We start from the raw sequence: 27,772 nt of genomic DNA, 5'->3' as shown, positions 1-27,772 counted from the left end.
GGCCTGAACTCACAAGCCACGACATCATGACCTGAGCCGAAGTCAGATGCTTAACCAACTGAGCCACCCAGGTGCCCCTGGAAGAACTTTAACTTACGTGTGTTTGTTTTTATTACAGCACATAGTTGAGTTTGGGTTTTTGGCCAAATCTCAGTTGTTTGCTTTCATTGGGCAAATATGGTCTTCTTAACATATTTTGGCTAAAATACCATGTGTGGTCTTCTATCCTTTCACAAGGCTTCAAATACTTCCTCTTGATTTTGTTTTTGTTTAGTTTTATATTTTGTAATATGATTCTGTGTGCTTTCCCCCTTGAACATTGGAAACTATTTTTAAAAGCTCTGGGGAAGTACTCTTAAGTGATTAAATGTTCCTAAACTTTTACTTTGGGTTCCTTAAGAAGTATTTTTGGTTACTAAACTGGTAAGCCTCTTTGGTCCCAAATTTTCATTGATAATCCACTGGCACTGTTAACCATTCTCTTAAGACTAGATAGCCTATGTTGTCCAAAAGTTATTTGCATTTCTTGAAATAAATGGTATTCAACATTACACTACTACATTCTTGCATGTTATGCTAAGGTTACTGTTTATGTTGCAGAATACTTTCAAAGGTACCCTGTTTATTTATTTATTTTTTGACTGCTCATATCCACCCTCGTTATCAGTTCTTCCTTTTGCCTAAAATTAGTGTGGGTGGCTTCTATTTTGCTCTCTCACTGTTTCCTTGAAAATTGTTAAAATCTTCTTCCCAGAGCTCAAGCTGGAGACTGAGTGAAGCAAGTAAAAGCCCAGTGATTCAGAAGGCTGAGTAAAGAGAGAAAAAACTTAGTCTGTGGGCAGTCCAAACTGGGATCTTCATCTCTGACTGGCTTCTCTGGGCTCCGTGACTCAGCAGAAGCAGGGACTCCTATTCTGTATCTGGCCCCCTACAGGACACAAACCATTGCCCATGTCAGGCTGCCTCCTGTTAGCTTCTGCTGGCTGTGATTGGAAAGTGTTCTGTCTCAAATGTGTTTTCTGTCTGGTTCTTTAACAGTCCCAGTGCTGGGTGTCTCTAGCACCAGAGAAAACATCCCCAAAGCTTACTGACTCCATGCCTCTTAGGATTGGGGGTATTCTTCCAGTCTCTGCCTACCCCCGCCAAATGGGCGACCCAGTTCTGCTGAGTGATTGACGTAGAAACTTCCTCTATACTCTGCTTATGCCTCTTGCCTCAAATGAAGATAAATAAGATGCCTTTATTAAAAAATCTGGGCAAACACTTATAAACTCTGGATCTTTAGCTAAATGTTTATTGAATGGATGGATTAAAAGGTTACTTTGTTCAACTTGAATTGTTCTTTGTTGCATGGGTCTGAATAATTACATGTTTTTAATGCCCTTCTGTCAACTGGTTATCTAAGAGGGGCACATGGCTCATTTTCCATTAATGGTAAATCCTTTTTTAGTAGATTTACCTTGGATTCTTAGGCTGGCCTGAAATTGACCTGGGGAACCCTGCATACATTATTCTGGATGGGAAACTGCTGCTATAGAAGCTGAGCTGGACTGGGAGGTAGTATAGTCAATAAGCCACTAGGGGCACATTATTCAGTCACTATGATCCTGTTTCCTCCTCTAGAAGATGAAATAACATCACCCGTGCCACCTCCTAGAGCAGAGAACTTTTGTGAAGAATAAATGAGATGATATAGAAGAAAACAATGTGTCAGAAATATGGCAAGACACTCTAGAGGGGCAAGCCTGCATCGCTTTTTCCCCCTGAGGTGGAAAGGGCCAGAAGTTTCCTTCTCACAGATTTCACTCCTTTGAATAAGAGAAAAAATGTTTCAGCTAAGAGAGAAACAAATAGGCAGACAACTTGGCCAATTCAATCCCTCCTTTTATAAAGCTTATGTTTTAGCAGCAGCGATGGGCAATATCCAAATACAAAAGCAAGATCAGTGATGGACATCATTAAGAAAAGTGGAAGGAAGAGCAAAATCTAAATGAAAAGTTGCTCAATGGATATACAACTTTAGTCATGAAAGAAGAATAAGGTCTAGAGATCTGCTGTACAACTTAGTGCCTATAATTAACAATACTGAATAGTGCTCCATAAAAATTTATTGAAAGTGTGGATCTCATGTTAAATGTTCTTACCATAAGAAGTGGGGACACAAAAAACTTTCTGAGGCGATGGATATGTTTATTACCTTGGTTGTGGTGATGGTTTCAGGGTATCTATGTATCCAAACCCATCAAATTGTATACATTAAATAAGTATAGTTTTAAAAGTATCAATTATACTCCACTAAAGCTGTTTAAAAAAAAATAAAAGTGGGAGAAAAGACCCAGAAAAGCACCAGATGGAAGGGGCACCATAGTGTTATTTTAGATAATGTGGTCAGGAAAGATCCATTTTTATTTATTCTGGAGAATTAAAACCTATAATTAATAAATTGCCTGGCAAGAACATAATGCTTGAAATTTCCAAAAAGGCCTTCAGATACTTTTTTCTTTTTGCATTTTATAACAGCTTTTTGAGGTACACAATCTAGGTATGATTCAAGTTGAAGAAGTTACCACAAGGAATCTGAGACCCAAATGGACAAACTTTCAAAACAGTGAACATACATACCCATTTCATGTCTGGTGCTGGCCACACCTAAGCCATATTGCTCTAAAACATCCTTTACCGTCTTCATAGATTCATCATAACTGGCAGCCAGGCCAAGGAAGTTATATGAGCCCATGTTGATCACATCTTTAATGATTCTTCCAGTAAACCTGCAGAGAGAAGAGCACAAAGGGCATTCTCATTTCACATCATCTAGTGTTCCATAAAAGACTTTTACAAGGAGATCTTGGGTCTGGGCCAAATCATATATTTTCTTTTTCCTTTCTGACATGCACTGCTGTCGACACAAAAGGGTCCACCCTTTGAGGACAGTAACCCCATATTGAAGTTGGGCAAAGCATTGGAAAAAGGTATCCCAAGTCATGGAATACTACTCGGCCCTGATTTTCCTTGGGCACTTGCTTCTGTGACACCTGTGCTCTTGTTTACATTCCGGCAAGAACTTTCTAAGCGAGAAAGAGCCGTGGTCATCACTGTCTCCTTCAGCAAGAAGTAGGGGTGGGGTATAATCTGTCAATAAAGCTGAAGAGGCTCTTCCTGGCTGGTTCTGTGTGTCCTGCACCTTCTGACACAGGCTTTACTTTAACTGTAATATAAAACAGCAACCTTGGCAACTGAATTACCATGACTGCCCCAATGGCATTATGAGGGCTTGCAAAGGGCTCCATGATGGAAGACCAGTGGCTTCCATGATTTGGCTTTTATCAGATCTGTAATCTGGGGCCCCCTCCAGGATTTCCTGGAAAGTAATTCCTTCAACTAAGCCCCTCCAGAAGGCTGTCTCACCGAAATGTCCAGTTATAGTCGTCTGACACCCTCTCCATCACGTCGAACAGAGCCGACGGGGCGCTGCAGATAGGCCGGTTCCAGTTGTCTCTGATTCTCATGTACAGGTTCCGCGTGTAAAAGTTCTCAAAGTTTTGATAAAGTGGCACAAAATCCTGTTGTAACAGAGGCAGAAGTTTACCTTTGGTCTCCTGCTTTTTGTACTTTATTTGCATTGGAAGGCTGGAAGAGCCATGCAAATCCTCCATCTGCAAATAGTTTTTGAGCAACGGCCTATCAGTAAGGGGACAGACAGGTGGGTCCACAAATAACTCTGTGAGGCCTCTATTCCCAAAGAGCTTACACTTGAGTGGGAAGAAGTAAAAAAAAAAATGTGACACATAAAGATAGCAAAGGTGACAGTGCAATACAAGTCCCAAAATGAGTGGTGGAGACAATGAACCCTGCAGGATTCCATCTGAAAAGTAACAATAGATGTTTATGTCAAAGGAGTTTAGTTGGAAAAAAGCAGTCAGAGGATAATTCAGTCTTAACTTTTTTGAACATGAATATCCCACTCATGTTTTCAGAAATGTGGGTGAACTTGATCTTGGACCTATCGGCACAACTCTTGGCAGTTGGCTGGCTGTCATATAGCCGAGGGCCTAGAAACCTAGTTGATGAGCGTGTGGGGGCACCTGGCTTCTCCCACAGTCGAAGTAATAGCACTGTTTTATTGTATAAAAGGTTATCCATGCATGAGGGCTTTGCAATCTGGCTGAGGCTTAAAGCAAGACATATCTAACTTTTGGTCATCTAACTCCTAATAGTACAAAGCAGAAAATACAAACTTTGGTCTAAGCCAAGTACTTCGGGCATTTGTAAGATTAGATCAAGAGAGAGTCACATCTTGCTGGAGGAATGAAAATAGCTTTATGTAGGAGAGGTCTTGGAGCTGGGCACTGAAGGTGGAGTGAGATTGCTTGGGCAGGGATGCTAGGAAAGGGCACTCAGGATGAATGGATCTGTGCTGAAAATGTAGTGTGTATTTGAGAAAAATGAGGAAAGATAAAACATGAGACAGAACTTGTCACTCTGATCAGAACCTATAATGGCTCTCACCTCATTCAGAGTCAAAGCCAAGGTCCTGAGGGGTCTGCTCCCCGTTACCTTCCCGATCCCGTCTGCTTACTCTTCCCTGTGCTATGTTAAGGCTGCAATATCCTGTTGGGCACAGAAAGTGGGAACTCAAGTGTTTAGATGAAGAACTCACACATTATCCTGGAGGCAATGGGGAAGCGCTGAATAACTGGGAGGAGTTTTCTTATTCTCCCATTCTCTTTGAGTTCTTCACTCTCCTTCCCTTAATGGAATAGAGCTGATATCCTGAGGGAACAAGGGGGACCAAGGGTAAGGCTTTGTGGAAGACCTTCTTGTGCTACTGGTTTGGTCTACTCATCTCCTGATCTGGTCCATTCCAGAGGAAAATATATAGAATCTGCAGGTTTTGGTGGCTGGTGGTTGCATCCAAGCCACAGTCTTTTTTTGTGACATCATTAGGTTTTCAGTGGCAATGGCATCATTGCTGGGGGGAAATTGTGATTATCTATAAGAAAGAATGTTTATAACCACATACTGGGGGACTATCTGTTGCATGTAAATTTGGAGGATGAAAAGGCAACTCTACTGGTTACATTTGTAAGTTGAAAATCTCATACCAAATGCATTTGTCCCCAAGTAGCTAAGTATCCTGAGAGAGGTTATAATAATTATACCCTTTTATGGTCTAACAGGGAAATGAACATATTTTTGAGAGAAAAGGAGATTATGCAATTTCAGGAAAATCTTTTCCAAATGATTTCCTCTTTTTTTTTTTTTTCAAACTGTTTACTGATTTATGGATTACTCCATATCCCTAAATGGATTACTCTATATCCCACAAATGTTATTTGTGTCCTCCTCTTTCTAGCTTTTATTTCTTATTTGAAATGACATCATATAAATTCATACTATCATGAGAAAAGAGAGATGTAGGTCTGTAAGTACTATTTTTGGACTCTGGATCGAATTATAGTTTTAGATTTTTTTTTGAGAAATCTTAGTCAAAATAAAATAAACAGCTGGTTCAGGAAAACACTTGGTTTTAGGTAGGAAAAAGCCAAATATTATGTCTACAATATTTTTTTAATATATATTTTTTTATTTTTGAGAAAGAGTGGAAGTGGGGGAGAGGGGCAGAAGGAGAGAGAGGAAAATCCAAGCAGGCTCCATGCTCAGTGCAGAGTCTGATATAGGGCTCAATTCCATGACCCTGGGGTCATGACCTGAGCTGAAATCTAGAGTCAGACTCTCAACCAACTGAGCCACCCACATACCCCTATGTCTACAATATTAAAACACAATTAATTTCAATGTAGAACCACAAGATGATAGAACCACATGCAGAACCACATGATACCAGGGCAGAGGGGACACGGAAATCATAGAGTTCAAATACCCGTTAGACATGGGAGGAAAACAGACCCAGCAAGTGAGTGACTTGAATTCTGGCCAGCCTCTGGCTTCAGTCACTTTGTCAGGAGTCACTTCAGAGTGACTTCAGGCTGGCATCTGCCCCACTTGGCCAAGCTTCCCTCCAAAACATCAGTGGTAACAAAAACCATAACACACAAAATGGAAAGCTAGAGCCAACAGATTGCCAGACCATGGAGGAATGTCCACTCATCATAAGCAACTTGGCATCAACTTGAGGAAACAACCTAGGGCTTTTCATCATTGATGCCTCATAGATGTATGCCATCATAGCCCCTTGAGGGAAGGTGGGAAAACACTCCATGCTGTCCAAACTTTCTGACTCCTGGCTCGGAGATCCAGATTTTCCACCTATGAGGAAATAGGCAGTCAGCTTTCTATTGAGATAAGTGCTCTGAGGGCAACATACAGGGATTCTAACTTATTCTGTGGGATCAGAGAAGACTTTTTATCTAGTAGGAATCATCTTCACATTCAGTAGGATTTTTTATAAATTAAGTACTTGAAACTTTTCTGCCAAAGGGATGGGCCAGTTTTTTAACCATGTAGAGCCATTTCGTTGTGAGTAGTGTGAGTGCTAACCCAGATCTGAAACACAAGCTCGGCAGTCTATGTGTCCCTGAGAGGGAACTGCTTAGAATTTAAGGTCTGGTTCAAGGAAGAATTGCCTTCTTTTGCAGCTTTGTCCTGTTCTTTCTCTGCACGTGTGAGGCTTCCTGCCTCTACATGGGTGTATTTTCACCCCACCCCATTCCTTTGAGTACCAGTGAGGTTTCTTCAGGAGCAGTCAACACCTTCCTAAGGTCAATGTCCTCTAATCTCAGGTAAGCCTCCCACAGCATTTTCGCTCTACCAGAAAATGAAACTGGACTAGATATTGCAAAAACAGGAGCATTGCAAGATATCTTTATCTATCTGTAGATTCAACTTGTCACTTGGCCTAATCACTACCTTTATTTTTCCTCCTGACACTAATGGCTAGATGTGAGAGTGAAATTTGGGCCATAAGAACACAATTGTTTTGGGGGTGTGGAGTGTAGGAGGGTTGAGCAAAATCCAAAAATGCAGGCACAAAAATGTCTTTTGTTTCTACTGCAATATGGCAATCTTTCTTTTTCCACCTTTAAGCTAGTAGGATACTTTATAATTTTCCAAGTGTTATACATATTTCTATCCAACTTTTATAGACGAATCAATAGAAAGTCAGAAAATATGTAAGGAGTCATGAGTTTAATTCCCGAAAACATTTTCTGTAATAATTGAGCATGTACCTCAACAAAACAAACAGAAGGAAATAACTAAGAAGGAAGCCAAATAATGCCAGGAAAAGTAGTAAGAAAGTGATGGAATATAGTTTAGCCCAAGTAGTTTTGTATATGCAGTATAGAGAAACAGAACCTAAAAATTAACAAATAAATGATAACTTGGAAAATGGGTATGTGGGAGAAAGAAACATTATTAAATTCTTCACCTGGTCAGTGGAAGACTCTAGTTAGTGAATAACTATCTAAATTCTAAATATATGTGTTAAAAATTCAAAGAGAACCATTAAAAACTGGTAGGGAGAAATACTATATACAACTCCCTAACAGTGATGAGAAGAAAAAAATGTACAACAAAGAAAATTCAGTCAAATGTATCAAAGGTATGAAAGGAAAAGTATTTAAAATAAAAAAAACCCAGAAAATGTAAATGTTAAATATAGAGATGGCAGGAATAAGTTTAAACACATGAGTAATTAAAGTATTAGGTTTAACCACAAGGAGTTGCCAATGTCTGTTTTTAACCTACAAAAACAGCAATTTCCTATGGTTCAAGAAAGTAATTGCTCATAGCTTATATTATTATTTTTTTAAACACAGAAGTTTTCACATGTGTTTTAAAATAAAACTATATGCTGCTTATAAGAGACCTACATTTTCTGAAAATGATGAAGACTGAAATAATGAGATGGCTACTGAAGAAAAGGCAGATGTATAAATACTAATATTGGAGACAGCAGAGTACAAGGAAAAGCAAATCTAGGGAACAAATACACCAAGAACTGTGAGAGCCAGGATTATATATCTGACAATTACACTGAAATACATAAGAAAAAGAAAAACTGACAAATCCATACGCACAGTGGAAAACATTAATACTCATTTCTCAGAAATTATAAGCTTGATACAAAAAAAGAAGTAAGTCTAGAGGATTCAAATAACATAGTTAGCCCATTTGTTCTAATAGACTTGAAAGACAGTATACAGTTTTTCATGGCGCATATGTAAAGTTACTAGAAATTCCAATACAACTAACTGAGAAGCTGTGGCAGCTAAGGAGAGATATTCATTAAGGTGGCAGCAGTTGAAATTAAAATATGAAAATATCAACAGCTTTCCCATATGCCATCAATAACTAATTAGAATATGGGATTGAGAAGGGCTCCTGGGTGGCTTCAGTCAGTTAAGCATCTGACTCTTGATATCAGCTCATGTCACGATCTCACCATAATCTTGCAGGATCAAGCCCTAGGTCAGGCTCCACACTAAGTGTGGAAACTGCTTGGGATTCTCTCTCTCTCTCTCTCTCTCTCTCTCTCTCTCTCTCTTTATCCCTTCCCTGCTCATGCTCTCTCCCAAAATAAATAAATAAACATTTAAAAAATATGGGATAGAGAAAAAAGATAGTATTCAAATAATACCACCATCGAAAACTTGTACCCAAATAATGATCATAAGAGGAAATCTAAGACCTTAGAATAAAGAACATTATAAAATTTTGTTAAAGAACATAATAAATATCTAAATAAATAGAGAGTCGTATCATGTTTATTAATGGGAAGACTACTATTCAGGTGTCAAATTTTCCAAAGTTCACCTATACCTATAGATTTAATATTACCAATTAAAATGGCAACAGTTATTTTTTTAAATTCGATGCCTGAAAAGCTAATTCTAAAGTATACACAGAGAAAAAATCTGTAAGAATTACCTAAAAACTTACAAATTTACATGAAAAAATAGACAAATGGATCAATAATTCAAATCAGTGGGTAAAAAAATGCAATTAATTATATTGAGACAACCTAAAAATCTTTAAAAAGAATGTTCTACCTCACACAATACATAGAAATCAATTCCAAGTGAATTTATGGGTTAATGAATAAAAACCACAAATCATAAAAGTACTAAATGACATTGTAGGAAAATTTGTTTTAACTTTAAGATGAAAAAAAATGTCTTCCTAAACATGATTAACTCTCCCTTCCCAAAGAACAAAACTAACAACAAAGAAAAGGAAATGTTTGATACATAGGACTTAAAAAAATAAAATGGCTGCATATAACATAGAAAAAATTAGAAGCCAAGAAACAGAATTAGAAAAATATCTAAAATCATTTAATAGGCAAATTATTGATATAAGGATATATAGAAAGAGAGATCAGTGAGAAAAAACAATTTAATGAAATTAAGAGCAAGGGATATGAATAGGCAATTCTAGAGGAATAAGTCTAAAGCACTAATAATCATGTGAAAAGAAGCTTAGTCTCACTGTTAATTGGGAAAATGCAAATCAAGACAAGAACAAAAAATGTTAACCTATGAAAGTGGCAAAAGAAAAAATATGTTGATAACATCAACGTGTCAAGCTCTGGTGAAGAGACAAGCACTCCTAAGTACTGCTGACTGGAGTCTAGCTAGGCAAGCTTGTTGAAAGGCAATTTGCCGATCTCTCAGAAGTTAAAGTGTACATTCCTTGAACCCAGAAAGCCACCTCTAGGAATTATCCTTGAATAAATACATATGCTATTCATCGAAGAATTGTTTGAAATAATAAAATAATAAAAAAGGAATATAATCATATATCCACATTATGCAATACCATCATGCAAGTATTAAAAGGAATGAAGTAACCTTGTACTGGCATGTAAAGATCTCCAGATAAGAGTTAGGTGAGAAAAAGTAAGTCCCACGACAATGTGTATGATATGATCCCATTTATCCCATTTACGAAAGGACAGAGTAAGTGCAATGAACCTTTGTGTGTAATTACATGCATGAAAAAGACAGGAAGAATGCAAAAAGAGATTGCTTTTTAGAAAAAAAGACACAAGTTTGAGAGGAGACTCTTCATTAGGGCTTGTCATAATTCACCCATGTGACACATTGGCTTAGTATTAATTGGTATAGATAGCAAAGCTCTACCTTATCAAAATCAATTAATTCTGCCTGCCTACTATTTGTAGATTCCTTCTTGCAAAGGGAAGCAGAGAGGCCTATATTGTAAAAGAACTAAACAAATGATTTAACTAACATTTAAATGATATTACGTTGTGTGTGTAATGTGTGTGTGTCTGTGTGTGTGTGTGTACACATAAGTATATATATATATATGTATATATATATATATATATATATATATATGTATTTGATAAATGTTGACCTGAGTATTCACTGTATGGGGGCTGTGATCTGATTTTACTGATGGTCTTATTTCACAAAATATTTCTAGAACTATCATTTGGAGCTGTTACAACCTATGGTACACGTTTCCCTGCTAGGAGAAATTGTGGAAAATATTCATCCCTTGCAGGGCGCATTTGCTTTTTAGAAGCAGTCAGAAGGTATTTGGAACCAAGCCTATTTGGGGATATTGGGGGTCTCACTGGCCAGCAATTTCTGCTGCATTTAAACCTATTGCTTTCTTAGCAATATTTAAATCAAGGAAGTGAGGGAGTGACCATTTGTATGCACAGGAAAGTCTGAGAAGCATTGTTCTAAAACACTGGTTTCTAACTTTGGCTATACCTGGGAATCATGTGGGAAGCTTTTATGAACCCCACTAAGGGTCCACAACAGGTCAATTCAATCAGAATATTTGCAGGCAAAGCCCAGGTATTAGAGGCTTTTAAAACTTCTCAGGTGATTCCAATGTGCATCCTAGGCCAAGAACCACTGGTCTAATATTACCATCTCACAAGCTGCTGATTAATATGTTATGTTCCCAGGGAAACCCCAATGAAAGCTCTCTGAGTTTGGACTCACCCAGGTCCAAACACGAAGACCAGAGCTTGGGCCATCTGTGTGTGTGCTTTGGACAAAACTCATACTCAGTGACCTTAATGGAACCCATCCTTCAAATTATTCAGAAGGAAGTCTCTCTGGAGGAATCCTGCTATCCTATCAGGATGCAAAAGGGAAATTTTTAATTTATGCGAACATTTGGGGATTTGTCTTAAAATTCTTTACAGTTACAACTTGCTGAACACTCTGTTTCATGTGGGAGTAAAAATCTCTGGGTATGGGCCAGAAATGTCTGGGATTTACTTGTAGGGGCACTGGGGACTCTCTGGATCCAGTGTGAACATGAAATTGCACTGAAATGTTTTACAACAGGCTAGTGCCATATGGAGTGGGTCTTGCTGAACCAGTTATCGAAACATAAGGATTGAGAAATGGGGCTGTGCTTGAGGTTTTTCAAGTCTCTGATGTTGCTTGACATTCATTTGGGTTTATTTGCTGACATCCTCTTCTAGATTTTGCAAAGTTAAGTTGTTGCATCATTGAGAAAGTGATTTATCCAGAGGTCTTTAATAAATTGTAATTCACTGCTGAAGTAGTCTTTGGTTTAAAAAATCAATGTGTCCCCAAAATTAAGAGTTAAAAGGAGAACTTATGCAAGAATATTTAGACCTTGTACCTGTCTGTATGGTCCTTTTCCTTGCCACTGTATTCTGATCGTTAGTGGAGTCTGTCAGAAGTGCAGGTGCCTTGGGCCTATGATCTTTTTTAGTGCTCTTTTGGAGGAAGATTTTTATTTTTGTATTCTTTTCACTTATTTTGTACTAAGTGAATCACTAATGAAGTGATCTAGGTAAGGGAATTATCAGAGCCTCATGTTTTGGAGTGTTAGAGCTAGAAATCAAAAAGAAGAAGAACACAAAAAGATTCTAATTTGGGGCATCACTTTAGTTGAAAGGATGATTTGGTCTGAGAGGAGTCATCCCAGTGAGAGAGAAGATAGGAAAATTGAATTAATGAATTCTTGTATTTGATTAAAAAAAGAAAGAAATGAGGGGATGAACATGTCAATTAGCTTGACTGTGGCAATCATTTTGTTATGTATATTTTAACCAAAATATCATGTTGTACACCTTAAACTTTTACAACTTTTATTAAAGATAAAACAAATAAAAAGAATGCACATAGAGGGGCACCTGGGTAGCTCAGTCCCCTTAAGTGTCTGACTCTCTATTTAGCTCAGGTCACGATCTCACAATTCATGGTGATCGAGCCCCACATCGGGCTCTGTGCTCACAGCGTGGAGCCTGCTTGGGACTCTCTCTCTCCCTCTCTCTTTCTCTGCCCCTCTCTGCTCTCTCTCTCTCAAAATAAATAAACATTTTAAAAAAAGAACTCACATGGAGTAAAAGAGTGTAATCAGTAATCAGACAGCTGCTTATGATCTTTCTGGAAAACATAATTACTATTCTCTACCACCACCTCACGGATGCACTTTTCCTTAGTGTCATTTTGTTCTTGGTTGGTTGTTCTTATGGGACAACTTATTCTGCACTCTCAGTGGCCAGAATGGAATATATTGCTCATGTCTGCTAGAATAACCAGGAGTCACTGGAAAACAGCGTGTTTCCAGCAAGAGACTTTAAGATGTGCCTCAGGTAGCTTATTAGCACAAAGCAAGAGTACTGTCAGAAGTACCGGGCTGGGGGAAATATTAAAAAGATAAAGGTCAGCCTGAAGTTAGGGTTTCTAGTGACCAAGTCCCATCAAAAAGAATATAGCTACCGCAGCCATTGTTACTCTGGAAGGCTATAAATGTCTAAAGGGGCTCAAAAGGAAGGAACACATAATAAAAAGTGTGCCATGTGAAAGGTATATCCACCAAGATGAGTCAATTGGCTGATGCTCTCTACCTCACAGAGGTCAAACAGGTGGGAAGTCATTTATTTTGTAAAGAAATGCAAGGCACTGATTTATGTGATGCACTGCCTCCCTCCTGGGAGGAGGTTGGAGCAGTTCTTGCAGCCAGCCATAGTGACTGGTGCTGCAATACAGGCTGCTTGTGCTCAGTGTATCCCATAGTTCAGGACCAGGCACCCCTTCCCCCAATGCCAGGAGTGTTGGAGGCTGGCAGCTTGCTGAAGGAAGCTGCCTGGCTCAGGATCACATCCTTCTATGGTGGTTAGCTCCCATCTATCTTCCTTGGAGACTCACACCCTTCCCTCAGTGAGGAAGCACCCTCTCATCTCCAGGGCTCCCTGTGGGATCCACTGAGGCCTTGTCTGGGACTGCATCACAATTCACCTGCCTTATCTTGCTCCTGTATCTTGCTCCCTTGCAGGTGTACAGGTGTTACTTCCAAGATCACTCCATAAAAACCATTCTCCCCTCAACTCTCCATCTCAGAGTCTGCTTCCCCAAGAACCAGTTTGCATATATATAAAAATATGTTCTGCTTGAAATGTAAGAAATTCTTTAGAAAAACCAAACTGACTAGCCCTGATGGGTTGGTAGAGCAAAAATATTGGCACAGGTCAGAAAATAGATGGCAGAGCTGAAGCCTAAGCCTGCCAAGGGATGCCACACCTGAGAAATTTACATTTGACTCACTCTCTGTCCTAGTAAATATTCTGAAATGTGCTAATTTATTGTGCACCAGTTACCTACACCTAGGGAGCAGGCAGATTGGTGATAAGAGCTTCTAGAACAGACAGCTGGTGTCAGGGAGGGGCTGTGGGGATCCTTGGGAGAATGGCCAAGTAGAATCTGCTTTCTCATTTCAGTCTCCCATTTCATCATCAGCTCCTACTAGATTTTACTGTTTCTATATTCTTTGCCACTTAAGAACCTGTACATCCTCAAAACCGTATCTGTGGACATCTTTTTGCCAACATAAAACCTTTCCATTGTGATGGGTGTGCCACTACTATTCTCGTTTCTGACCAAAGTAGAAATTTGAGATTACCCTGGTTTCTTCCCTTTATCTTATTTTCTATACCTGCAGCTGCCAAGACTTGTTGATTCTACTTCCTAAATATCTCTATAATTCCCTTTTCTTCATTCCATCTACCTCTTCCCCAGTTTAAGCATAAATATCTCTTTCCTAAAATATTATAAGGCTTTTGAAATTGTCACTTTGCTTCTAGTCTTGAATTGGAATTTTATCTCTTACATCTACTAAATTCTCTAAAGTTCTTCATTCTCTTCTCTTCCTTCCTCTTTTTTCTCCATAGACCTTCCTTGGGAGATTTCATCTACTTCTATGGCTTTGATGTTGATATGCTCAAGATATTCTAAAGATCCCACAGTATCCACACTATCCATATGGGACTTTTCTCTGAGGGTCTAGACCTTTATATCTATCTGCCAATTCTCAACCTCTCAAAAAAAAAAAAAAAAAATTGGCCCCTTTCCCCTCCAATTGGATCTTTCTTCTCTATTCCCCATTTCAATGAATTCCACAGCCTTCTTTCTGCCCAGCTGTCTAAGGCATAAACCTAGGTGTGGTCTTTGATTTGTCCATTTCCCTAATTCCCCAGGTCAAGCCAATCATCCCTGACTCCATCTTCTTTAACATCTCTTGGTCTTATCTCTTACTACCACTCCTATTATAACTACTACCCTGGTCTTACCCCAAAGTCTCATCTAGCTTTTTTGTTTGTTTGGTTTTTTGTTTGTTTGTTTGTTTGTTTTTAAGCTGGATTTCTGCATCAGCCTCTTAACTGGTTTTTTGGTCTGTGCTGTCCTCCTGCAATCCCTTCTTCATAGGCCAGTGAGCATGGTCTTTCTAATCTGCAAATCTGCATTCCTCTGCCTGAATTCTTTCAATGCCTACCCATTGTTCTTATAATAAATATCTTTGGCTTATAGAAACCCATTATAGTGTGGTCTCTACTTGCCTCTCAAACAATCTTTCTCCCCACATACTCCCACTGTCACTTACAATAGTCCAGTCATTGGAATTCCTCAGTTTCTTGAATGTACAATGCTTTCTCTTACCTCTTTCACACCATGGTTTCTTTCCCTATGTTCTTTACTTAGCTGTGTTCAAGTCTCCATCATGTGGAATGATCTATGCCCATAATCATCATAGTATTTCAGAGCAATTTTTAGAAAAAAGGAATTCAGGGCATCATAAATCATTTGAACCGATTTAGAAAACATGTTAGGGAGATTCAGGCTCTTTGCAGATAACTGAGTATTTTCCATGTTGTCCTGATAGCTCTGTAGACTTTTGTGGGCTATCAAAAGTATCTAGCTTGGGTTCTAAATTGGGGTGTTTTTGCACTTCAAGATGCATTTGGCAATGTTTGCATGCATGTTGGATTGTCAAAGTGTGTGGTTGGAGCACTGGGTGTTGTATGGAAACCAATTTGACAATAAATTTCATATTTAAAAAAAAGTGTGTGGCAGAATGCTAATTCACTGATATGAATAGAGGCCAGGGATGCTTTTAAAAATCCTACGATGCACAAGGCAGCCTCTCCCATCAAAGAATTATCCAATCTAAAATGTTAAATGGTATTGAAGTTGACAAACTTCGACTATAATGAAATTACAGTTTCATATTTCACTCAGGCACACTTTTCTATTCTAGAACAAAACATAAATAATACTCATCTTGCAATGAGAAGACCAGCATACAGTCCTATCCAAATGCCTTTGCTCTTATATTTTGATTTTTTCATTTCTTTAAAATGGTATTTTAGGAGCACCTGTGTGGCTCAGTTGGTTAAGCATCTGACTTCGGCTCAGATCATGATCTCCCAGTCTGGGAGTTCAAGCCCTGTGTGGGGCTCTGTGCTGATAGCTCAGAACCTGGACCCTGCTTCGGATTCTGTGTCTCCCTCTCTCTCTGCCCCTCCTCCACTCACACTCTGTTTCTCTCTCCTTCAAAAATAAATAAACTTAAAAAAAATTGTCTTTTAATACCTATCTCATGGGATTGTTATAAAAATTAAATACAATAATGTCTGAGAAAACCCTTAGTTCAGTATCTGGTGAATAGTAGTTAGTTGCTCAATAAAATACTTAAAAAAAAAAAAACAAATCCAACACATAGGGTATGGGGTTTACGGGGTGGAGATGAATAGAATTTACCCAAATGGTTTCTGAGAGCATCACTCGTTTTAGGATCTGTACACGTATCACCACTTCTGAGAACATTTAATAGAAGAATATGCATTGACAAAGATCCAAGCATGTACACATACATACTTTTTGTTCTTCTCGTTCTACGGCTGCGTTGCACTTTTCTATTCCGCAGTTCCTCAGAAAGTCTCTGAAATAGCCAAATAGGGTTCCAAGTCCATATCCCAAGTAAGTGAAAACCATAACATGAAGAGGTGCTTCCTCAAAGGATTCAACAATTGGCTTATCGTAAAAATGTGGTTTCCCATTTTGCTAAAACACAAAAGAAAATAGAAGTTTAGTTCTCTTCTATTGCAATAAAATATAATACTTAAAACTTTGGACTTTCAAACTTTTAAATTTCAAAGGACATGTTTAAGATCATAAAAAGTGCTTAGAGAAAAGTGGAAATTGATCATTAAAGAGGGTAATCAGAAAGTTACATTTTATTTTACAACCCCCTAATAAAATAATTGATTCAGGCAAAAATTCTCAACAGATGCTAAATCCATTAGGTGAAAAGTTAATGAGGAATATGGTTTTTGCAAGATGCCAAAGTATCACCCCATAGGTTACCCCCTAATCACAAATATGAGGTTACTACCTTGACCAGGTGATCAAATTACATCACCAATGTTGGAACAAGAGCATCTGTGCTCTTACCATAATGTAATACTCAATACTCTAATGATACATTTAACCTGAGTTTAGTCAAATGTTTATATCTAATATTAATTTCACAAGAAACATCAGGATCAGGATAAGGGAATGTGGTAAATGACTTCATGAGGAAACAATAAGATAATCCACAATGTGCACAGCAAAGGAAATTATCAACAAAATGAAAAGGCAACCGATGGAATGGGAGAAAAAAATGTGCAAACCATATATATGATAAGGGGTTAATATCCAAAATAGATAAGGAACTCATACAACTAAAAAATTCTTATAAACCATGTTTAAAAATGGGCAAAGGAGGGGTGCCCAGGTGGCTTAGTCGGTTAAGCATCCAACTCTTGATTTCAGCTCAGGTCATGATCTCGCGGTTCATGAGATCGAGGTCTGTGTGGGGCTCCGTGTGCTGACAGCATGGAGACTGCTTAGGATTCTCTTTCTCCCTCTCTCTCTGCCATTCCCCCATTCATGCTGCTCTCTGTCTTTCCAAATAAATAAACTTAAAAGAAATGAGCAAAGGACCTGAATAGACATTTTCCCAAAGAAGATATACAAATGGCCAACAAGTATATGAAAAGGTGCTTAACATCACTAACCAGGGGGACACAAATGAAGACTACAGTGAGACACCACCTCACACCTATTAGGGTCTGGGTACTCTCAAAAAGATAAAAGATAACAATCGTTTGTGAGGATGTGGAGAAAAGGCAACACTTGTACACTGTTGGTGGGAATGTAAATTGGTACAACCAATATGAAAACATGCAACCCATATGGAGGTTCCTCAAAAAAATTTTAAAAATAGAACTATCATATGATCCAGCAATCCCATTTCTGGGTATATATCCATAGGAAATGAAATCAGTGTCTTGAAGAGGTATCTGCACCTCCAAGTTCATTCCATCATTATTCATGAGAACCAAGACACAGAAACAATCTAAGTGTCTGTAGATAGATGAATGGACAAAGAATATAGAGTACTGTGGAATACTATTTAGCCACAGAAAAGAGGCAATCCTGCCATTTGCAACAATATAGATAAACCTGGATGACATCATGCTAAATGAAATAAGCCAGACATAGACAAATACCGCACAATCTCATTTATATGTGGAATCTAAAAGATCTGAACTCACAGAAGCAGAGAGTAGAATGGTGGTTTCAAGGGGCAGGAAGTAGGGGAAAGGGTGAGATATTGGCCAAAGTACACAAATCTTCAGTTACGAGGTGGATAAGTTCTGGGATCTAATGTGCAGCATGGTTACCACAGTTAATACTGTATAGTATATTTGAAATTTGATCAGTGTATCTAAAGTGTTTCACCACACACAAAAAATGGTAACTAGGTGAGGTGATGGATATATTAATTAGCTTGACTGTGGTAATAATTTCACAGTTTTTACATGTATCAAATAACTTTGTATATACAGTTTTTATTTGTCAATTATACCTCAAAAAGCTGGAGAAAAGAAGAAAAAAGGGGGAAAAAGGGTCTGTGGTGGAGGGGACTTTAAGAGACACAACCCAATGCTGTGTGTGTTCTTTCATTGGATCCTATTTTCTTGTTGTTGTAAAAGCCTGGTTAAAAATACATAATTTGAACAACTGTGTAAGTCCAAATGTGGCCTGGGTATGTATCTTATTAAGGAGTTATTGTTAATTTTGTTAGGAGTGACAGTAGTGTTATAGTTATGTGGGGAAATGTTTTAAACTTTATAGTGTATGCTGAAGTATTAGGGGAATGAAATGTTATGACACCTGTAATTTCTTTCCAAATTAAATACATATGAAGCAATTTGGGGAAAATGTTAATAACTATTCAGTTAGGTAGAGGTTATATGAATGTTTGTTATTTTTTAACTGTGTGTGTGTTTGAAATTTTTTATAACAGAAAGTTATAGGAAGTATTTCTTTATATTAGGTGTCAACATTCCAGTGGAAAGTCACTTTTAGTACCAAACCATTCTGATTCCTGCTTAGTTGATTTGTATATAGTAGCATAATCAATATTGGCTCAATGGATTAGTGAGTAAATTATTCCTAAGGATAATGTTTAATTACATTTTAGTCTTTAATAAATATTTATACATTCATTCTTTCTTTCATTCAACAAATATAATGCAATGCACAGATTCTGCATTTCTCAATGAGGACTGTTTTAACTACTTGGAATATATAACTTTTAGTGACTTACAGGAAATTGTCTAATGCCTACTAATATTTAATGCATTAATTTAATTTACACATATATATTTAAATGATGCATTATATGACATCATGTTAATTGGAAACATTCTTTTTGCTACTCTCATAATCTCTGTTGTTACTACCAGCACTGTTTGATTCCATCAACACAGTTTTCTAGAACATGTCACCTTCCTTTCCTCTATGTTGCTTGAGCTGCAATGTTATAGGATCTCTATGTGACTTAGTCACTGGAAGTTTTATCCCAAGCCACAAAATATATGACAATCAAAAAAATCTACCTGTAGGGGCCCCTGGGTAGCTCAGTTGGTTGAGCATTCGACTCTTGATTTCGGCTCAGGTTGTGGAACTGGGCCCCATGTCAGGCTCTGTGCTGAGCATGGAACCTGCTTGAGATTCTCTCTCTCTCTCTGTCTGCTCCTCTCCCCCACTCGTGTGTGCTCTCTCTCTCTCTCTCAAATAGTAATAATAATAATAATAATAATAATAATAAATGTATCTGTAGATGAATATTTCTCATCTCCACATAACTTGTTTTTAAAACAATTTAAAAAATCTTTTTATAATGACATTGAACACTTAAATTGTTACATCAAAACTCCATGAGATATTATTCCTTGCCTCCTTATTTATCCATTATATCAGGTTACTTTTCTAGATACCCAAAACTAACATGGATGGATGTTGCTCTTGTCTCACATGTCTTCCCCAAACATTACCTGGTGGTCTCAAATAATGACAGTGAGATAGCATTACTTAATATGAGGTCTTGAATGAGAGGTTATAATCAATGTCCTGTATTTGGGATTACAGAGTATTCAGTGGGTGCCAACTGTGAGCTGACTATATGCTATGTTCTGGGGATACAAAGATGAACAAAACAGACCAGGTCCCTGGCTCCTGATTTCTTGACCTCCTTCTCACTATGTCCTCACAGCAGTCCTGTAGGTCTGGTGGACAGCTGATATTACTACTGTAGTGCCAGTCTTTGGCTCCTTTCCCTGGCTCTATTCTGTGTTTGACCTTTGGACTGCATCTGTCTCCTGCATTTCAAGTGACCTCCTGACTCAGTTAGGAACCATCTCCTGGTTCCTTCCACATCATTGGGGCACACAATTAGCTTCCTTTCTTCCTGGATTTGTCAGAGTCCAGAAAAAGAGACTGAGATCCTCATGAGGAGGAGTTGATAAACTTTTGTGACTTGTTGGTACAAGGTCGAGGAAGAGGAAAATGAAAAGTATCTGCAAGGAGCATTATGGTATTGTTGATAAGAAGACAGAGGGAATTAGAAGGGGGTGCTGCTTATGGGGGAAGACAATGCTGAGTTGGAGGTGGTTATGGTTCTCAGAAGTGGGACTGTTTGATGAGCAGTTAGAGATGCAGGGAAAGAGAGAGGCCCTGGCTGAGACAGAGTCAACTACTATGAGGTACAATTTAAGCCATGATTGAAGGTGAATGTGATAAAGGACTAATTATAAAGAGAGAACAGTAGGTCTGAGACAAAATTGGGGACCATAGGGAAAGAAGGGTGAGTAAAAGGGGCCAAATACAGGTGACTTCCAGAAAACTGATTTAGTCTGCTCACAAATTAACCACTTTGGTTGATTTCAAAGATGGCTAAATTATGTAACCCCATGAAAAGAGATAAACTTCCAGGCCATCCTGTGAAGATCAGCAGAAGATTCTCCCTTTTTCCTTTCCTGGCCCTATATCCATTTATGAGCTCCACATGTGGCCAAATCAAGCAACACATTTCCCCTGAAATCCATGGGAACTTTCTGCTTACATTGGCTCTGACGCAAACCTGCAGTGCACACAATGGTCTACCTAGATGCAAATAACACTCTCAGTTGGGTGCACAGCCTGAGCTTGTGTAACTATTATTTTGCCCCTGTGACTTGTTCTGGAAGAAAGTTATAACATAAAGAAGAAATTTTCAACAATGCCCATCAGCTCCAACCAATATCAACTTTATTTTCTCTCATATAACTTGATTTATTTATTTTAATTTAATTTAATGTAATTTTATTTGGCAGGGAGAAAATGAGATATCTTGATGGAGAACAAAGTCACATGGAAATATATAGGTCTAAACAGATGGAAAGCAACTCATTTACTATATCCCTTTATTTAAAATTGAAGTCCATCATAGCTCTTGGGAAAGATTTCTCAATCTGGGGTTGGATAGTTATTCTGAAATATGAGATTTTGTCTTTTCAAAGTAAATGAAGCATTAAAATATTGCTTAATAAATTTGCTGGCCAAATACTGACACAGCATGGTAATCTGTAATGTGCTTTACTTCTCTGTTCTAACTTTTCCTTCATAGCCTTGAAAAGAAATAGATCCTGAGCCACCTGGCCCAGAGCACCTGCTCATTTGGGACATTGTGACACCCTGAGGTTTGTTCACCCTGAATTCCTGTCACATCTGGAAATAAACAGGGTGTTGGGGCATGCTGGGAGGACCCACTTTTACAGATGACTAGTCTTCCATTCAAAGTAACAGGTCTTTTGTTGGCTGCCTATTGTAGACAGTTCTAGGTTAACATCAGAGGGAATATGAACTCAATAAATACAGTCACTTTCTCCCAGAATTGTTAATGTTATGGTGTATGTGGGAGGTGGGGTGAGGACAGGAAAGGGAGTGAACAAAAACGACCACAACATAAAACAAAAAGTAAATGTCATAAAGATGCCACAAACGGAGGGACCATATCATACAGGGGGAATCAGGGATGGCTTCCTGAAAGAGGTGGAATTTGAGCCCAGTCTTAAAGAGCTTAATGGTAGACAGCCCTTGGACAGCCATGAGACTGCCAGGGTTCAAATCCTGGTACTTTCATTTGCTGACTGGATGACCTTGTTCAAGTTCCTTAATTTCTCTTGTCCTCAAATTCCCCAAGTGTACAATGGAGCTAATGAAGTTGTTTTGAAAATTAAATGAGATAATATATGCAAAGTACCTGCTGCAGAGTAAGTACTCATGAAATGTTAACGATTTTCATGAAATCTGAATAGAGAAGAGAGATGAAACTGTTAGACTAAAACATTTAGGAAAAAAGGGAAAGAATATGCATAGAGCCCTGGCCAGTACTTCTACACAGGGAGGAGTGGGAGGAGGAGAATCTTCCAGGAGACAGCAAATGTGGGAGGTTCAAGAGGGAGGAGAAGAGGGGAGTTGGGACACTGGAGCTGAGGAAGACCATTGCATATGTGGTGTGCTGGTGAAGGGGTGGGACAGACAGGAAGTGGTGGCATTGGGTACTAATAGTAAGGGGAGCTACTTCTTTGGGAATAAAGAAACAGCATATTTAGGAATTTAAGAAATTACCCAATAGATTAAGGATAACTGGAGATAAAGGGAAGAGATAGTATAATTCTCAGAACAGGGCCCCTGAGGGGGATGGGCAGAAGAGCACATGTGACTATCTTGACCAGAATGACACTGAGGGTCTCAGTAGCATCCCCTACGCAACCTCCTCAGAATTTTGGAAAGAAAGAAAAAAAAAACATGCTGCAGGCTTTTGTTTTGCTCTAGGTCCTTAGAGTGGGATAAAAAGGGATGAGCAAATCTGGAATCAAGTTAATTCTGTAGATTAAGCACCCACTCAGAAGCGAGCTTTTGTTTTCAGACTGAGGCAGTCCACGGAATTTGGCACATTCCATTATACTGTTGTGTTGGTCCATGGAAAGAAAAGCCAAGATGAGGATGAAGAGGCTGTCAGGTTTTGGTCACTAGGAGGGTAGGAAGTTTGGGAATAAGACAGTCTTTGGGATGACAAAATGCTGAAGGGAACTTCTAGCACCAGAGATAAAGAAGAGGGCCATCTTTTTTGAAACAGGATGTATGCAGAATTTCCCACATTATGAGAGTTGGGTAGATAGTCCTGCGAGGTCTCCTAGGTAGAACACAAACTTCCAAGGATACTGCGTTTTTAGGAATGAGTGTCTACCTACATTGTAATAGCTAAGTTTTGAGCAGAGAAACAGAACCACTGTGAATGATATGGAATAAGAGGTAATTCTAGAGATGATGTTGTACTCAAATGTGGGAAATGGTTAAAAATTTATGGAAGGTGAGACTATTTCCACAGTGGTGCTGTGAAGAGCTTCCATAATCTATCTTAGCAGTAAAACAAGCATAACTCATAAAAATTATAAAAATACAACCATTTAAAGTACCTGGAAATGGTCTTAAGGACATACAGCAGATGAAGAAATATTTGCTTACTGCTAGTGTGTGTGTGTGTATGTATGTGTGTGTATATATATATATATATATGTATATATATATATATTCCTTTTTAAAAAAATTATCATCCCTAAGGTAGTAAAATTTAAAGCAGTTCCTTCTTCAGTAGAATCCTTTTACGTTTACTCTAAAATATTTGAGTGTCTTATTAATTCCAAAGTTGCCATTTATTTCTCTTCTAAAATACTTTGGAACGTCAGTTATATGAATGATATAGCCCCAAAGCTCATGAAAGCAGAATGATACAGAAATGATGAGAGTACACAATTCTACCTTGTTTGGAAAGTGCTTTATACCTGAAAGTTGTTTGGGTATATCAAGAAATAAGTACATTAACCACAGCCTTATATTATGTGTTTGGTAGATTAAATGTTTAGAGATGCTTTATAAAACTCATATGTCCCAGTTTAGTCTATGTCCTAACATCTCATTACAAATAAGTGAGACACTTCTGCTTAGAGTATGCCATTTGATTCTATATGTAGATAGTCATGTTCAATTTGGGAGTAAGCACCTTACTAATAATTTTATTTCTGATTTTTAAAACACCAGGTATAATTAATCATTAACTACTGGCAACCCTTAGATTAAGATGTTCTACATGATAGAGCCAAGTGGAAACCTCTTATCTAGGGTATTCCAGGAGGGTGGCTAGAGTTAAAGAAACTGAGTTGCTCAATCAACAAAAATTATTCAAACCACTGAGATACACTAACATATGACAACTTAGGTTAAAATTATTTTTATACAGTCTTAAAACTCATTGGGGCGCCTGGGTGGCGCAGTCGGTTGAGCGTCCGACTTCAGCCAGGTCACGATCTCGCGGTCCGTGAGTTCGAGCCCCGCGTCAGGCTCTGGGCTGATGGCTCAGAGCCTGGAGCCTGTTTCCGATTCTGTGTCTCCCTCTCTCTCTGCCCCTCCCCCGTTCATGCTCTGTCTCTCTCTGTCCCAAAAATAAATAAACGTTGCAAAAAAAAAAAATTAAAAAAAAAAACACCTCATCAAGCATCCAGTCTACCTAAAAGATTTTGTTATTGTTGTTTTCTCCTATTTCAACACTAAACCAAGCCTTATTAAGTGCCTGTGTTACCAAATACTCTGCCAGGAGACTGGATGTGCCCACAGATAGACTACAGGCTGACAGATGTTAACACAGGGAGATTTTCAGGGTACTGTGGGAACTGAGAGAAAGATGTATCTAACCCTGGCTGGAAGAGGTAGGAGAGGCTTCATGAATGAGAACACAGTTGACCAAGGGCTTGAAAGATGAATGCAGGAAGGATAAGGGCAGTAAGAATGGACAGAGAGAAAGATCCCCAATATAGAACTGAAAGCATCAGGTGAGATGCTCATCAACCTTTCTCCTGGACCACTGCAATCACTCCCTGGATGGTCTCCTTATTCCATCATGACTCTTCAAATTTTCAGCGGCTTAGGTAACTTAGCTATAAAGTCCATTTATAGCAGTATTTCCAAAGTGCTCCCGAGAGATGGCCATTAACAAAAAGGGTTTTGGAAAGGCTACATACCTCTGTGTCTCTTAGGTATTGAAAGTCTATAAAAGTTAGAATATAAGAGCCATCTTTCTCATCCTTCAATGTTCTTCCCTATTGCTAGCACACAGCTTCCCATGGTAGGTGCTGACTAAAACTCACTGATTGAACCAGCTTATTGAATGATATCAAAATAACGAAGTGAAAAACCATTTAACTTTGAGAAATGCAGCACATGTATCAAATGTATTTTTTGCCTTTCATGCAAATCTACCTAAGCCATGACAAAAATTCTCTCTGGGAAGTGGTGGTTTCTAGCATGAAGCTAAGTGTCTTAGCAGAGAAATGACCTGCCTCAAGTTCTCTGATTTGCTTCAGCAACATTAAACTTTCATTCACAGCTTGATTTTTATCCCCTCCAAATCTTTTCTCATGAGGCTACTTTCCTGTGATTTCTTCAGTTCTTACTCTTTTCCCTACTTGCCCTCTGCTGCCACTCTCCCTGATCTCCACTCCACATACATATATACCCTTTGTCCAAAGTTTGAGGCCCAGCTCTGGCTGCTTCACTTTGTAAAAAGATCCAGCATCGATGTACTCACTGCATAACACTGTCATTATACTCACTCCATCATATTACAATAATATTTTTAAAAGAGAAGTCATTTAATAAAAGGACAGAAAATAAAGGATCACTTGCAAAAACAATAGCTTTCATTATCTTGCACTCAGGCCTTTCAAATATTTCAAATATTTTAACCCCGTTGTTTGTCCAGTGTGGCAAAGGCTGGCTGTTCACCAAACCCATTTCTCATTCCTCTTCCTCCCAGCTGGGCTACATTTCTCATATCCCACCCCCATGTGACTGAGTGATGGCCAATGTGAAATGGCCACTTCCATGCTTGGCCCATAAAAAAGTCTATCTCATGGTCCATGGTCTTTCTCTTTCCCCTACTGCCCTCTGAATGGTGATAGCCAAAGTGACCCTGAAGCCACATATTGAAGATTGCAGAACTTTTGTTAGCCTGGTTCTCTGAATAACTACGTGGGCAGAGTCCTCACAACCTCCTCCTCCTCCAGTTTCATATCACTATCAATTAGACTTACTACAAATGAGAAATAAACTTCTATTAGGTTATGTCATTGAGAATTGGTGGCTCACTTATTATGACATCTAGTCTTATACTATAGGAATTCTTTTAAATTTTGTTGTTGTTGTTGTTTCCAACCCTTGCTTAGATGTATTTGAGAGAAGTCTAAGAACTGAGTCATCCCTTGAGGAAACGTGTGTATCAGGACCCATCTGGACTGACTAAAATTCAAATTTAAATCTGGGGAAGCTTATGCCAGAAAATTCACTGAGTCAAAGATTCAATTCTTGATTTATTGAGCATCTCTGTATGTTAGGCAGTTCATGATGGGAAAAAGGATGTTACCTGATTTAGGCTTCAGTGACCACAGAAGTCAGAGAGACAAGATTATAAACATGGAACTTTTTCAGGGGATAAGATTTTTATATATTAACTACTCCAATCCTTTTTTCTAGCAATGAACAAGTTACATTCTTGTGAGGTTAAGTTTGTTTTCCATTGTCTTGGCTTTTCCCTTTCACCACTTGAGAAGGTAGCCTGTCAGTCAGGGCAGCTCATGAAGACAGCCATAGGCTTCCAGAGGGTACATCCAGATTGGGAAATGAAGGGCTCAAAGAAAAGGGAGGATTGCTTGGAAGGGTGTAAAGAGTCCCTAGCAGAGTGCCCAGTGAATATCTGCTGTAGAGATGAGTGAAATGAGAGAGAGAGCAAAAGAGAGAGAGACCGAGAGCACTAACATTGGGAAAGGCTGGGAGAGGAGAGGAAGGCCTTCTGGGATAGGAGGACTAGCCTGGGCATTTGCTGGTGGGTGGAAATGAGAGGAATAGAATCTTGCACAGACCTCTGGCTGGACCTCGTGTGTTACCTACTTAGAGATGAGATGTATGGCACCCACTGGAATTGAATGAGCCTTCTACGGCAAGGTAACCTAGACTTTCTGTTTCAGATAGCAGTGAAAGAAAGGTGTGCCTTCACTGGGATGCCTGTTTATCAGAACTGCAGGAGGAACACAATGCAGAAAAACTTGGAGGATCCCCAGATCTAACCTGGGATGACAGCTGGAGAGGAGGCTCTAAAGTCAATTTGACATAATTTAACTAGGAACAAAATGGCTATTCTTCACCAAACTGCAGTGATTGCATTCTTCTGATACTATTTACAACCAGCTGGCTTACTTGAAGAACACAGAGCTTTTATTAAGTTATCCTGATAAACCAAAGAAAACAATGTACCAGTGATTTAATATCACTGAGAATCACTACCATCTATTATCTTCTTGATCAGTTATGTGTCATGTAAGAAGAGTGCCTCTCTCTGAGGTGCTCAAAGATTTTGTGGCCATGATCTTATTTATTTACATGAGATTCTTAAGAGGGAGGTGGTGGATAACCGTAGTAGAATTAAAATTATCTTTACTTAATAATAGAGACATACAGCAATTATGGGGAAATTAAGCAATTTTCCCAAGGTTATAAGGCAGGACAGGTCAGGGCACAGTTGAATTTTTCAACTTTACAATAGCAAGGTTGAAGAAGAAAAGCCTGAAGTTAGACCTCTGATACAGGATCTTTGGAACATATTTCAGAAATAAAATAGCTACAGGACTGAATCCTTTATCTTTCCAGGTAAGTACCAGTAGCTGCAAACACTCTGTGGGAAGGCTGCTACCATGTGCATGTACCTGTACTTGGAGTACCATTCAGGGAGTCTCTCTTATAGCCCATCTTCATAGAGTTCACAGGCTAATGGGGAAATAAAATATGCATAGAAAAACATAATATTTCAGGACTAGAAAGAAAGAAGTATTCAGTAGCAGCATCTAATCAAGTGTGTAGCAGTGGGAAAAAGCAAAAAGGGAGTCTGGTAAGTCATCCCATACTTATACATTTGTTCATTCATTCATTCAACAAATGCTGCTGTGCTAGGTTCAGGTGACATCGTGGTGACCAAGAGGGTCACAGCCCCTGACCTCAGGGTCTATATGTGTGCTGTCCAATACAAT

At 38.7% G+C, this 27,772-nt stretch overlaps 1 protein-coding gene across 1 annotated transcript in view; it reads right to left on the bottom strand.

Moving 5' to 3' along the window:
- SPTLC3 (serine palmitoyltransferase long chain base subunit 3) overlaps positions 1–27,772 on the bottom strand; it is a 133,302-nt gene that overhangs the window by 86,853 nt on the left and 18,677 nt on the right. The window contains exons 2-4 of the mRNA XM_043602898.1: positions 16,140–16,325; positions 3,409–3,563; positions 2,623–2,771 (exon numbers count right to left, since the gene is read on the bottom strand). Of these exons, the coding sequence (XP_043458833.1) occupies positions 2,623–2,771; positions 3,409–3,563; positions 16,140–16,325 (490 nt within the window). The remainder of the gene's footprint in view (positions 1–2,622; positions 2,772–3,408; positions 3,564–16,139; positions 16,326–27,772) is intronic.

The sequence above is a fragment of the Prionailurus bengalensis genome, chromosome A3 (genome assembly GCF_016509475.1).
Source record: "Prionailurus bengalensis isolate Pbe53 chromosome A3, Fcat_Pben_1.1_paternal_pri, whole genome shotgun sequence".
Classification (NCBI taxonomy): Eukaryota; Metazoa; Chordata; class Mammalia; order Carnivora; family Felidae; genus Prionailurus; species Prionailurus bengalensis.
This window is presented reverse-complemented; position numbering and strand designations above follow the sequence as displayed.